The 12,920-nt window shown below is 41.8% G+C and overlaps 1 protein-coding gene across 1 annotated transcript; it reads left to right on the top strand.

Moving 5' to 3' along the window:
* The first annotated feature begins 11,373 nt into the window (after positions 1–11,373).
* LOC116874941 (olfactory receptor 11A1) lies at positions 11,374–12,321 on the top strand. Its single transcript, XM_032869989.1, has one exon. The coding sequence runs from the start codon at positions 11,374–11,376 to the stop codon at positions 12,319–12,321; it is 948 nt and encodes a 315-aa protein (XP_032725880.1).
* The last annotated feature ends 599 nt before the right edge of the window (positions 12,322–12,920 follow it).

Here is a 12,920-nt window from a genome sequence, read left to right as displayed (position 1 = left end):
TCCATGCTGTTTTCCAGAGTGGCTGCACCAGCTTACATTCCCACCAACAGTGTAGAAGGGTTCTCCTTTCTCACATCCTCGCCAACATCTGTCACTTCCTGACTTGTTGATTTTAGCCATTCTGACTGGTGTGAGGTGGTATCTCATTGTGGTTTTTACTTGTATTTCCCTGATGCCTAGTGCTGTGGAGCACTTTTTCATGTGTCTGTTGGCCACTAGATGTCTTCTGTGCAGAAATATCTGTTCATGTCCTCTGCCCATTTCTTTTCTTTTTTTTTTTTTTTTGTACCTTGAGGGTGATTGAGGTGTTAGTTTATTAAAGTTAGCTTGTAGGTTAAATACAAAAAAAAAATAGAATGTGGTTCTATAATACTGTTATTATAATCATTTACAGATGAGGAAAACAGATCACCCAGCTTGGAAGTGATGGAAGTATGTTCTACCCTGATTGCAAAGCACATTCTGTTTCTACTATAACAAGCTTTCTTTCTTTTTTTTTTTTTAATTAACATACAATGTATTATTTGTTTCAAGGGTGCAGGTCTGTGATTCATCAGTCTTACACAATTCACAGCACTCTCCATAGCTCATACCCTCCCCAATGACCATCACCCAACCACCCCATCCCTCACACCCTCCTCCCCTCCAGCAACCCTCAGTTTGTTTCCTGAGATTAAGAGTCTCTTATGGTTTGTCTCCCTCTCTGGTTTCATCTTGTTTCATTTTCCACTCCCTTCCCCTATGATCCTCTGACTTGTTTCTCAAATTCCTCATATGAGTGAGATCATATGATAATTGTCTTTTTCTGATTGACTTTTTTTTTTGCTTAGTGTAATACCCTCTAGTTCCATCCATGTCCTTGCAAATGGCAAAATTTCAGTTTTTTGATGGCTGCATAATATCATATATATATATATATATATTCAGACTATTCAGGGTCTTTTCTGCTTCCATATAAATATATATACATATCACATCTTTCAACTGTTCATGGACACCTAGGCTCTTTCCAAAGTTTGGGTATTGTGGGCATTGCTGCTATAAACATTTGGGTGCATGTGTCCCTTCAGATCACTCCATTTGTATCTTTAGGGTAAATATCCAGTAATGCAATTGCTGGGTTCTAGAGTAACTCTGTTTTCAACTTTTTGAGGAACCTCCATACTATTTTTCAGAGTGGTTGCACCAGCTTGCATTTCCCACCAACAGTGTAGGAGGGTTCCCCTCTCTCCGCATCCACTCCACTATCTGTCATTTCCTGACTTGTTAATTTTAGCCATTCTGTCTGGTGTGAGGGTATCTCACTGTGGTTTTGATTTGTATTTCCCTGATGCAAAGTGGTGTTGAGCACTTTTTCATGTGCCCATTTCTTGATTGGATTGTTTGTTCTTTGGGTGTTGAGCTTGATAAGTTCTTTCTAGATTTTGGATACTAGAACTTTATGTGATATGTCATTGGCGAATATCTTCTCCCATTCTGTCAGTTGTCTTTTGGTTTTGTTGCTGTTTCCTTTGCTCTGCAAAAGCTTTTGATCTTGAAGTCCCAATAGTTCATTTTTGCCCTTGCTTCCCTTGCCTTTGGTGAGGTTTCTAGGAAGAAGTTGCTGCGGCTGAGGTCAAAGAGGTTGCTGCCTGTATTCTCCTCAAGGATTTTGATGGATTCCTGTCTCACATTGAGGTCTTTCATCCATTTGGAGTCTATTTCTTGTGTGTCATGTATGGAAATTGTCCAGGTTCCTTCTTCTGCATGTGGCTGTCCAATTTTCCCAAAACAATTTGTTGAAGAGACTGTTCCCCCCAACCCCGGGCATTCTTTCCTCCATTGTCAAAGATTAGTTGACCATAGAGTTGAGGGTCTATTTATGGGCTCTCTATTCTGTTCCATTGATCTATGTGTCTGTTTATGTGCCAGGACCATATTGCCTTGATGATGACAGCTTTGTAATAGAGCTTGAAGTCTGAAATTGTGATGCCACCAACTTTGGCTTTCTTTTTCAACATTCCTCTGGCTATTCAGGGTCTTTTCTGGTTCTATATAAATTTTAGGATTATTTGTTTCATTTCTTTGAAAAAATTGATGGTATTTTGATAGGGATTGCATTAAACGTGTAGATTGCTTTAGGTAGCATAGACATTTTCACAATATTTGTTCTTCCAATCCATGAGTATGGAACATTTTTCTATTTCTTTGTGTCCTCCTGAATTTCTTTCATGAGTACTTAATAGTTTTCTGAGTAAAGATTCTTTGCCTCTTTGGTTAGGTTTTTTCCTAGGTATCTTATGGTTTTGGGTGCAATTTTAAGAGTGTCCTTTTAAAAAAGGGTTTTATTATTTTATTTTATTTTATTTTTATTACTTGACAGCCAGAGATCACAAGTAAACAGAGAGGCAGGCAGAGAGAGAGAGAGAGGAGGAAGCAGACTCCCTGCTGAGCAGAGAGCCTGATGCAGGGCTCGATCCCACATCCCTGAGATCATGACCTGAGCTGAATGCAGAAGCTCAACCCACTGAGCCACCCAGGCACCCCAAGAGCCTCCATTTTTTATTGCTTTTTTGATTCAACTTCGTTAGATTTTAGTTCTTTTTTGTCTCCAGGAAGGGATTTTATTTCTCCAGAAAGGGATTCTCTAATATCTTCCATGCCTTTTTTGAGCCCAGCTAGCATGTTGATAATTGTCATTCTGAACTCTAACTATGACATATTACCAATGTCCATATTGATTAGGTCCCTAGCCTTCAGTACTGCCTCTTATTCTTTTTTTTTTCTTTTTTTGTGGTGAGTTTTTCCGCCTTGTCATTTTATCCAGATAAGAATATATGAAGGAGAGAATAAAATACTAAAAGGGTGGAAAAGACTCCAGAAAAAAGTACAGTAACCAAATCAGAAGAGACCCCAAATTGGGAGCAGAAGAAAGGGGGTAAAAGAAGTTTAAAAAAATTAAAGAAGAATTAAAATATATATATATATATATATATATATATATATATATATATATATATATATTAGACTGGTGAATAGAACAGAGCCACCCACTTGATTTGGGGTGTATTTTGGTCTCTTAGAAGAAATTACCTCCCCCCATTTTTTTTTAAATTTCTTTTCAGTGTAACAGTATTCATTGTTTTTGCACCACACCCAGTGCTCCATGCAATCCATGCCCTCTCCAATACCCACCACCTGGTTCCCCCAACCTCCCACCTCCCGCCCCTTCAAACCCCTCAGATTGTTTTTCAGAGTCCATAGTCTCTCATGGTTCACCTCCCCTTACAATTTCCCTCCACTCCCTTCTCCTCTCCATCTCCCTTTGTCCTCCATGCTATTTGTTATGCTCCACAAATAAGTGAAACCATATGATAATTGACTCTCTCTGTTCCCCAAATTTTTTAAAGAAAGGAAATCATATATATATATATATATATATATATATATATATATACACACAAAGATAAGGGTAAAGACGATGAAGGGATGGAATATGACTGTAAGGATGAAAATTTAAAAAAATTTCTCAAAAAAGGAATTGATAAGTTGGTTGGAAAAAGAAAGAAAAGAAAGTGGAGAGAATTTGCTTAGGCAGGAGACTAGAACAGAGCCCTGTGCTAGATTTAAGGTATATTTTGATCTATTAGAATAAGTTGTATCCCAAAATTTTTTAGAGGAAAAAACCCCTATATGTATACAAAAAATAAAGTTAGATACAATGAAGGTTAAAATATGACTATAATAATGAAGGTTTAAAAAGATTTTTTTAGAAAGGTATTGTTAAGATAAACTAGTTTAAAACATAAAAGGGCAAAGAGGAAAAGTTAAATTAGAATAAGAAAAAAATTAAAATTAAAAAATTTAAATAATTTTGCACGATTAAAGAATCATGGGGAGAAAGGAATGAATTCCATGCTTTGTTTTCCACTCCTCTGGAATTCCGCTGTTCTCCTTATTCAGTTCTTTATCAATTCTCCTTGATTAGCTTGGTCTTGGCTGGATGTTCTTGCTGATCTTCTGGGGGGAGGGGCCTGTTGTAGTGATTTTTGCCCAAGGCCGAATTGTGCTGCCCTTGCTGAGGGCCGGGCTAAGTAGTCTGCTCGGGTTCGCTCTCAGGAGCTTTTGATCGCTGAACGCTTTCCTTAGAGCCCTGGAGGATGGGAATGAAAATGGTGGCCCCCCCCCCCCCCCCAATCTCCAGCTAGAGGAACTGAGAGCTCAGGTCATCACTATTCAGTGTGTCCTCAGAGAAAAGCAGTCAATCACTCCTGTCTCCCTGGCCTTGAACCACACTCTGAGCTCATCTGGCCTGTGAGCAAGCATTTCTGTCTCTGGTGTGTGGTCCCGTTTGGAATCTCCAAACCCAAGATTTCTGCCTCCAGAGAAGGAAGGTGAGTCTCCCCGGATCTGCCACTTGTGGAGTTCCTGCTCAAAGAGCAATGGCTCAACTGTACCATGATCACTGTTTAAGGTAATCCCGAGCTGAGAGCTCACTCATGGGTTCTGTCTCTGTAGCCAGCTTCCCCTCCTCGGGCCCCCTCTTCAGGTCACCCTCAGAGAAATGCAGTCAATCTCTCCTGTCTCCCTGGTCTCCAGCCACACTCCAAGGTTAACCAGACTGTGACTGAGCATTTCTATCTCTGGTGCAGGGCCCTGTTTGGAGTCTCCAAACCCAGCAGATTCCTGCCATGTCCTCACACACTACTCCTCCTGAGAAGGAAGGAGGGGGTCTCCCCAGATCTTCCACTTGTGGGGTCCCTGTTTGAAGATTAGTGGCCTGATTGTGCCTCGGATCATGGTTTAAGGTAAGCCCAAGCTGAGAGCCCACTGCTCAGCTCCGTCTCTCCCACCAACTTCCCTACTTCAACACCGGGTAGCTCTGCCACACTCAGACACCCCCAGTCTTTCTGTGACCCCGCAGGTCCTGAGACCACACTGTCCCCGCAAAGTTTCCACCCCCTGCTTAGCCTCTGGAGTGATGTCCCTCAGTGGAGCAGACTTCTAAAAAATCTGATTTTGTGCTCCGCTGCTCCACTGATTGCAGGGAGCTGGCCCTTCCCCCTGCAGTCTATCTTCTTGTCGCTTCAGATTCACTTCTCCGCTCATCCTACCTTCAAGAAAGTGGTTGATTTTCTGTTCCTAGAATTGCTGCTCTTCTTCTCTTTTATCTCCTGCTGAGTTTGTAGGTATTTGGAATGATTTGATAACTATTTAGCTGATCTCCTGGGACCAAATGATATTTCAGTCTGCTGCTCCTCTGCCATCTTGCTTCCTCCTTCCCCCAAATACACCATGTTAGCTGGTAAAAATAATTTTTATTTTTAAGGTTAACAACACTTATAATATATCTTGGTGTGTACTACTTACAAAGCAGTAGATGTGCTGGGCAGATGTACCACTCAGAAGATATTGAAAAGCTATATAGCCACTTATGTTATGGACAGAGAACCATTTCCCAACTCAGGTTCAGCTGCTCATCACTTGAAAACCAATACTCAAAGACAAGTGACAGTGGGAAAGGAAAGCCAGCAACCTGCGAAGATGGTGAATTAATGCCTCAAAGACCATCTTTCATGTCCAGGTGAGACCAGGAGAAGGCATGGAGAAAGGGAGGGGGCTACATGTGGGAAGAGCAGGTGCCCAGCCTGTGACTTGTAAGTGGACATGACCCTGAACAGACTTGCTGGATTCTGTGGCAGTTGTTTTTGAATGCAGTCAGGCCTTATCTTGTGGAAAGCCTGGTCCTTCCCTCTTAAAAGGCCAGTGGTCCACAAATCTCAAGGAAAGTAGATTATTTCTGCTACCAACTTAGGTCAGCAAGCAAGAAGCGCTAAGTCCGAAGCCAGTTAACCCTTAAGACAGGTTGGATTGCTGTGATATTTAGACATTGTAGCAACATGCTAGCTTCCCTCCCCTAAAAGCAGGCCCAGTGCTGACAAGCTCTGACCATTCACATAAAACACTCCTCTGAAGATTGTTTCTATAGAAATACAGTTGACTCTTGAACAGCACAGATCCACTTACATGCAGGTTTTTTTTTTTTTTAATAAATAAGGTCCAGTATTGTAAATCTGTTTTCTCTTCCTTATGGTTTTCTTAACATTTTTCTTTCCTATAGCTTACTTTATTGTAAGAAAACAGTGTATAATACACACAATGTACAGAATATGTGCTAATAAACTGTTTATGTTACTGGTAAACTTCCAGTCTGCAGTAGGCTATTAGTAGTAAGTTTCTGGGGAGTCAAAGTTACACATGTGTTTTTGGCTGCATGGGGGTTGGTTCTCTTAACCCCCACATTGTCTAAGTGTCAGCTGTATTGTCTGGCATTGTGATTGAGCCTAGAGGCAGCATGATAGAGAGTGAGAGTTCAGAGCAGTCTTCTGGGAGGACCACATTCAGTGGTGGTGGAGGGATACTTCAGAGAACTCCTGAGAATTTTGTGATGAATTCTGTGGAAGAGACTGGAGATTGGGGATGAACTACTGGGGGAAAAGTGTTAGTCCCTTTGTGGATGTCAAGGTGGGTTCTCATTTGATTCTTTGTTTCTTCTTCATTTCTGGTCAAGCCAACAGCTCAGGGACCTCCTCTGGAAAGAGATAAATGTCTCAGGAGGCTGGTCTTTCTTGTGCACTTAGGACTGCTCTCCAGAAAATCTGTAATTGGCTCTCAAGGGGTTGACTCTTCCCTCTGGGCAATTGTCAGCTTCCCTATGATAGAGGAAGGACCTGCAAGGAAAGGGCACAGGAATCTGGGTTCTAGCAGGGGAGATGGAGAGTGGAGGACAGAATGGATTTGGGGCAAAGAGAGTGACTGGTAAGCTGTTGCTAATCAGTGCTCTGCATGACTTCAGCTTGAGCTCACAGAGGGAGAGCACTGAAGGCAGGAAACGTCAATATTGTGAAGACCTCAGCCCACCTTAACACATATTCTCCTCACTATTTTCCTTTAGGATTGTTATTTCAGGTGAGTTTCCTATTTTTGTATAATTCTTTGCAGCTTAGTTCACAGATCCTTTTAGAAAACTAAGGAATTGGTCTTTGCAGAGCTTTCTCCTCTAATCAGTAACACATTTCCTTTAACTCAGAGAGGCAAAAAGTCTCTTTTTCAAAGGTCTTTAAGGAAATACTACAGTCTTCCTCCAGAATCCTATTGTTGCCATTTCTATCTCTGGGACCTTAAGAAGCTGGTTTTCAATCTCCCTTCTGTACCCTGCTCATTTCCATGTTTCCTGGAGGTGGACCACAGATCGTCATGAGGACAGCATTGGTTTGAGAAGGACACATTCACACCATTTTCCTTCACAATGGAGATTTATCCTATTTCTCATAGGATAATAGATATGGTATATGCCTAACGTCATGATGTTTTCCTTAAACATTTTTGGTATGTTTTCTACTTTATTATAGAGTAAATGCCAAAGAAAGCTAAAGATAATTAAATTAAGAATTCAAACTAGTGAAAATTTATTTACTGTTTGTTTTCTGTTTATAAAAGCAACACATTTACCAGATATTTCAAAATATGTGGGGATAAATTTTCTTCATTTTCTAAAGAATAATTAAATTCATAGTTTCCAAAGAAAAAATAAAAATTGCATTTCCACCAGTGGTGAGAGTTTTAACTGAAGACCCCCTGCTATGACTTTTACCTGTACAGGGTTGATCCTGTGATTGGGTGTTTTTCAGAAAATGGATATTTTGCACTATTTTCATTTCCCTCTCTGTTAGAATGGAGTTTTCAAGCACAAAACTCAGCTCCTTCCCTATTTGATGGTCTCTCTCTCTTTCTAGGCAATAGTGATCTCTCCTCCAGTGGCCCTGCACACACCCCATACCTCTTTGCTTTCCTTTTGTCCCCATCCCCTCCTTTGAAAAACAGGTCTGGGATGCCATGGCCTGAAAGGCCAGGGTTATCTTACAATAAAAAAATTAGTTTTTACAAGAATGAACTTTTAAAGAACTCCTAAGAACAATCTGATTTGGGAGATAGAATACAGCCATATTTCCAGAAACTCTACTAGTGGATTCTGTGACCACACACATTGAAGTTAGATATCTCACGGGGGTTGGAAATTGGGGTTAATTAGCTCATGTATAGGTGGATCACACCACATTGGCCTTCTGAAAAATGGCTTAATACCCCGAGCCCTCCTAACATTTATACTTCACCCTTTGTTTCCATTCTCATCTCTTGGTTTCTGACCACATTCCTGGATAGGTTAACATTTTTTAGCATTTATTCAGTGGCCTAATGAAGGTTAATAGCATTAGGGACATTGTAATGCGTTTGTTCTCCTCATATTGTGTGTGTGTGTGTGTGTGTGTGTGTGTGTGTGTGTTGTGGGGCTGGGTTTTGTCAAGACTGAGGTCTTACTGGTACCCAGGAGATTGCCAGTCAGAGACATATGTCTCTGACTGCTGATGTTTTGGCACTTGGAAGTCAATGGGACTTCTTTTCCTTTGTTTCCCCTGACTTGTTCTCATCCTCACTCTGTGTTCCCTGAAATCTGTTCCCTGAAATCCTGGTTCCTCTCCAGGAGAGTTGGGATGAAGGATAGTTGGAATGAAGGAAATAGCATGTTGCTCCTTTAGACAATGTCATGAAATGGATTTCAATAGGCACACATGAATTTCACAACAAAATCATGAAACTTATGTTTGTCCTCATCGTGCTGGTCTCCATTGTGCTGCTTTCTGGTTTCAGCCAGCTGAATGCTTCCACAGGAAAGAAGGATTCTACTTCATTTATTACCTGGAGAGTGAGTGAGTGGAATCTATAGGGATGCAAATCTTTGTGACTATAGGGATAAATGGCTGTGTCAGTATGATCTACTTTTGACACTGATTCCTGGGGTGATGATGAGCTATTTATGACTGGAGGTTCTTGACTGGTTTGCATGCCTACCTCTCCCAGGAGAGTAATGGTGTAGAAAGGATCCAATATTCACATTGGGTTTAGGGTGCGTAAATGATATAGAGGTTATAGAAGGTCCTCAGAGGAAAGCCAAATTCATATCACCAAGAAGAACACTAAGGTATAGGATGTAGAATAAGGCAGTAACAGAACTTCTGGAATTTCTAGGTTCATGGAGTGCAGAACCCCCACTGTTCACTTCACATGGGCTTTGGTTGTGGCACAAGTGGTTTTAAACATCAGTGTTTATTGAGGCTTCATCTTTGTTTAGAACTTTGTTGAGTGTGGTGGATATAAATTGTAATCTCTGTGATAGAGGAACTAGTAGTTTTTCCAAGGAGGAGAAAGTGCAAACAACAGAATAATGAATGATCACTTCAAGGCAGTGCTCCCCAGGTTCCAGCTGTGTGGACTCTTCCTCTTCTATTCTGGTTACCTTGGACCCAGCTTCCTCAGCACCATTCAAGTGCAGGTAGACCCCATCACCCCAGTTTCTAAAAGCCTCAGGTGTGCCCTGGTGCTTATAGGATAGAGCTCCAGTTCCTAATGACGGGACAGGACCCTTGCACTCTGGTCCTGGACCATCTCTCCATCCTTACTTTCCATGTTCTTTGCCTCAATCCTAATGCTTCTCCAGAAAATAAATTCTTTTAATTGTCCTTGGCTACTTTCCCACAACACCTCCTTCTGCTCTTCACATTCTATATGGTTTCTGACCTCAGTTTCTGCTGCCCATTTTCCTTTTCCCTGAAATGTCCTCCCACAATACCTTCTGTTCTCCACAGCCATCCCATCAGTCCAGGGCCACTTCCTCTCTGGAATGTTTCTTGCAGGTTAGATTCATGAGCTCTCCTTTAGTGTATTGCAGTTACTTGTTGATGCGTCCATTTTCTGCATAAGATTGTAAGCTCCTTAGGCATATGGACAGGTTTCATTTGACCTAGAATACTCAGCACCTAGCATAATATCTCCTATACATTATATAATTAGTGCATGATTGCTCAAGGAGTAAAGGGCTCCACTAGTCAAGGAGGTTTTATGGAGGAGATGAAACCTAAACTTGACCTTCAAATATTTATTAGTCAGGTCAGGCAGGAGAATGGGACATTGGGTTCTATGGAGAAGGCAGATGTGGCTTCAGGCATGAAGTACAAAATAGTGTAAAGTGAACTCTCCTACCCAACTTTGGCTCTCAGCCATCCAGGTCCACCTCTCAGGCAACTGATGTTTTAGCCTTTCTGTATTAAAAATAACTTATATTTTATGTGATAATAAACAGAATATATGCTTATTAATCCTGCAGCCTAAAAAATACCACTGTTAGGATTTGATATGTATATATGCCTCTGTGTGTGTGTGTGTGTGTGTGTGTGTGTGTGTGTGTAAATATCTCGGGTTTGTTTTTGATCTTTCCATTATACTCACAATCATTTGATGTACTCTCATTGTTTTCAATATAAAACCCACACATCCCTTTGCACAGCATAGGAGATTTTCCTTGTACATACACAGACCTATTTTTAGATCTTAAAAGCTCAATGACATGTCTTTGCTTCCATGGATGCCTCCCCTGCTTATATTGCTCTGTCCACTCTCCTGCCTGTTGCCTGGCCAACTCTTCTCTGTCCTGCAAAACTGATCCTACAATCTACTTTCCCTGACCAGATTCTCGCACTTCCTCCACTCCTTTGTATTTGGTCTCTCTGTTCCCACAGAACCTATACTTCTCTGCACTGTCACTGGTCACATTTCCAGTATAAAATCTTGAATGACTTGATGGAACCAGTATTTAAAGAAGGTTGTCTTGCTAAGGGAGAGGGAAAATTGGGGACTTGCAGGCCACACAGAGGTAACTGTACTGAGATGGTCATGAAGGGGCTGTGAAAGCAGTGGTGTGCAACGAGGAGAGAATGTGTGAGGGATGTCACTGATTGGAGGTGGGGAATGGGAGAGGACATTCAGATGAAAATGACTATTATATGGTAAGCTCAATATCAAGACAGAATTTTGCACCACTCACCTGTTTGATTGTAACTGGGAAGGATGGAGGAATTCATGTTTGATCATGCTGATCATGTTTTGAGCTGAGGATAGTGCCTGTCTAGCAGGCATTTAGAGGGTGTTCAGGAGGGAGGATGTGTGGCTGGATCTACAGATTAGGATCATGGTTTCACTGTGTCACAGAAATACTGTATTGAATTAATAGGGTGGAGGGCTCTGAAGACTGTACTGGTGTTTGGATGAACTCTCTAGAGTGAGAACATGCACAATTAAGGACAGCCCCAGGAACAGGAATTGGACAAGGGGTAAGCCACTACAAAGAGGGACGGGTGAGGATGTGCAAGGGACTTGTATTCTGGATACTCACCCTCATTGTTTTCATTTTAGCCCTACTTATCTCAGATTGGTGTATGAGAAGAGATGCTCTAGAATCTTTCCTTTAATCTCTGCCAGAGAGCAGCTTGGGTGATCCCTATGGAAATGGTTGCTCTAGAAAACCAAACTATTACAGAATTTGTCCTCCTTGGTTTCCATGACATAGCTGAGCTGCATCTCCTTTTCTTTATTGTGTTCACTGTCATCTACATCTCCACTGTCATGGGGAATGTGCTAATCATTGTGGTCGTGGTTAGCTCACAGAGGCTCCACACACCCATGTATTTCTTCCTGGCTAACCTGTCCTTCCTGGAGATCTTCTACACCTCCACAGTGGTGCCAAAAATGCTGCAGGGCTTCTTGCAGGAGGCAGACATCTCTGTGGCTGGATGCCTGCTCCAGTTCTTTATCTTTGGTTCTCTAGCTACAGCTGAATGCTTCATGCTGGCCGTCATGGCCTATGATCGATACCTGGCAATCTGCTATCCACTCCACTATCCCCTTCTGATGGGGCCCAGAGGGTGCTTGGGGCTGGTGCTCATAGCTTGGCTCTCTGGTTTCATGGTGGATGGATTGGTTGTGGCCCTAATGGGACAACTGAGGTTCTGTGGCCCCAGCCAGATTGACCACTTTTATTGTGACTTCATGCCTTTGATGGACCTGGCCTGCTCAGATCCCAGCATTGCCCAGGTGACAACATTCGTTCTCTCTGTGGTCTGCCTCACTATCCCCTTTGGACTGATTCTGACATCCTATGCCCGGATTGTGGTAGTTGTGCTAAGAGTCCCTGCAGGAGCCCAGAGGCAGAGGGCTTTCTCCACTTGTTCCTCCCACCTGGCAGTAGTGTCCACCTTCTATGGAACTCTCATGGTCTTGTACATTGCACCCTCTGCCATCCACTCCCCACTCCTCTCCAAGGTCTTTGCTCTGCTCTACACTGTGGTCACCCCTCTTCTCAATCCTGTGATCTACACCCTGAGGAATAAGGAGATTCATCATGCATTGCAGAGGCTTCTGTGTATTAAGCACACTGAAACACCTGATTGAAGGAGGATGGTGGTGAATATTTTATTTGGACTTTGGACATCTCCACTGGGGTTTCTTTCAGGACTGACTGGTTGGGGAGGAAGAACTTTGTTCTATTTTGACATTTCCCTTTGCAAAATGTTCCATAGTTACTCTAAAAAAAAATTTCAAGTGCTAACTTAAAATTTACTTTTATCTTTTATTCTTTTTAAAATAGGCTATGTAAGGGCACCTGGGTGGCTCAGTGGGTTAAAGCCTCTGCCTTTGGCTCAGGTCATGATCCCAGGGTCCTGGGATCGAGCCCGTGTTGGGCTTTCTGCTCAGTGGGGAGCCTACTTCTTTCTCTCTCTCTGTCTGCCTCTCTGCCTACTTGTGATCTCTGTCTGTCAAATAAATAAATAAAATCTTTAAAAAATAAAAATAATAAAATAAAATAGGCTATATATATTTAATAGAGAAAACAGATACACAAAAGTAGCAACAGAAAGCTGACCTGGAAATATTGGCTACTAGTATTGTGTGTGGATTGTGAAACTTTATAGTCTGTTTTTCCACTGGACGCTATGTCTCAAACATCTTTCTATTTCGGGAAGTATGTACTTATGTATTCTTTTGGGCTT

The sequence above is a fragment of the Lontra canadensis genome, unplaced genomic scaffold (assembly GCF_010015895.1).
Source record: "Lontra canadensis isolate GAN:19392208 unplaced genomic scaffold, GSC_riverotter_1.0 scaffold39, whole genome shotgun sequence".
Classification (NCBI taxonomy): Eukaryota; Metazoa; Chordata; class Mammalia; order Carnivora; family Mustelidae; genus Lontra; species Lontra canadensis.
This window is presented reverse-complemented; position numbering and strand designations above follow the sequence as displayed.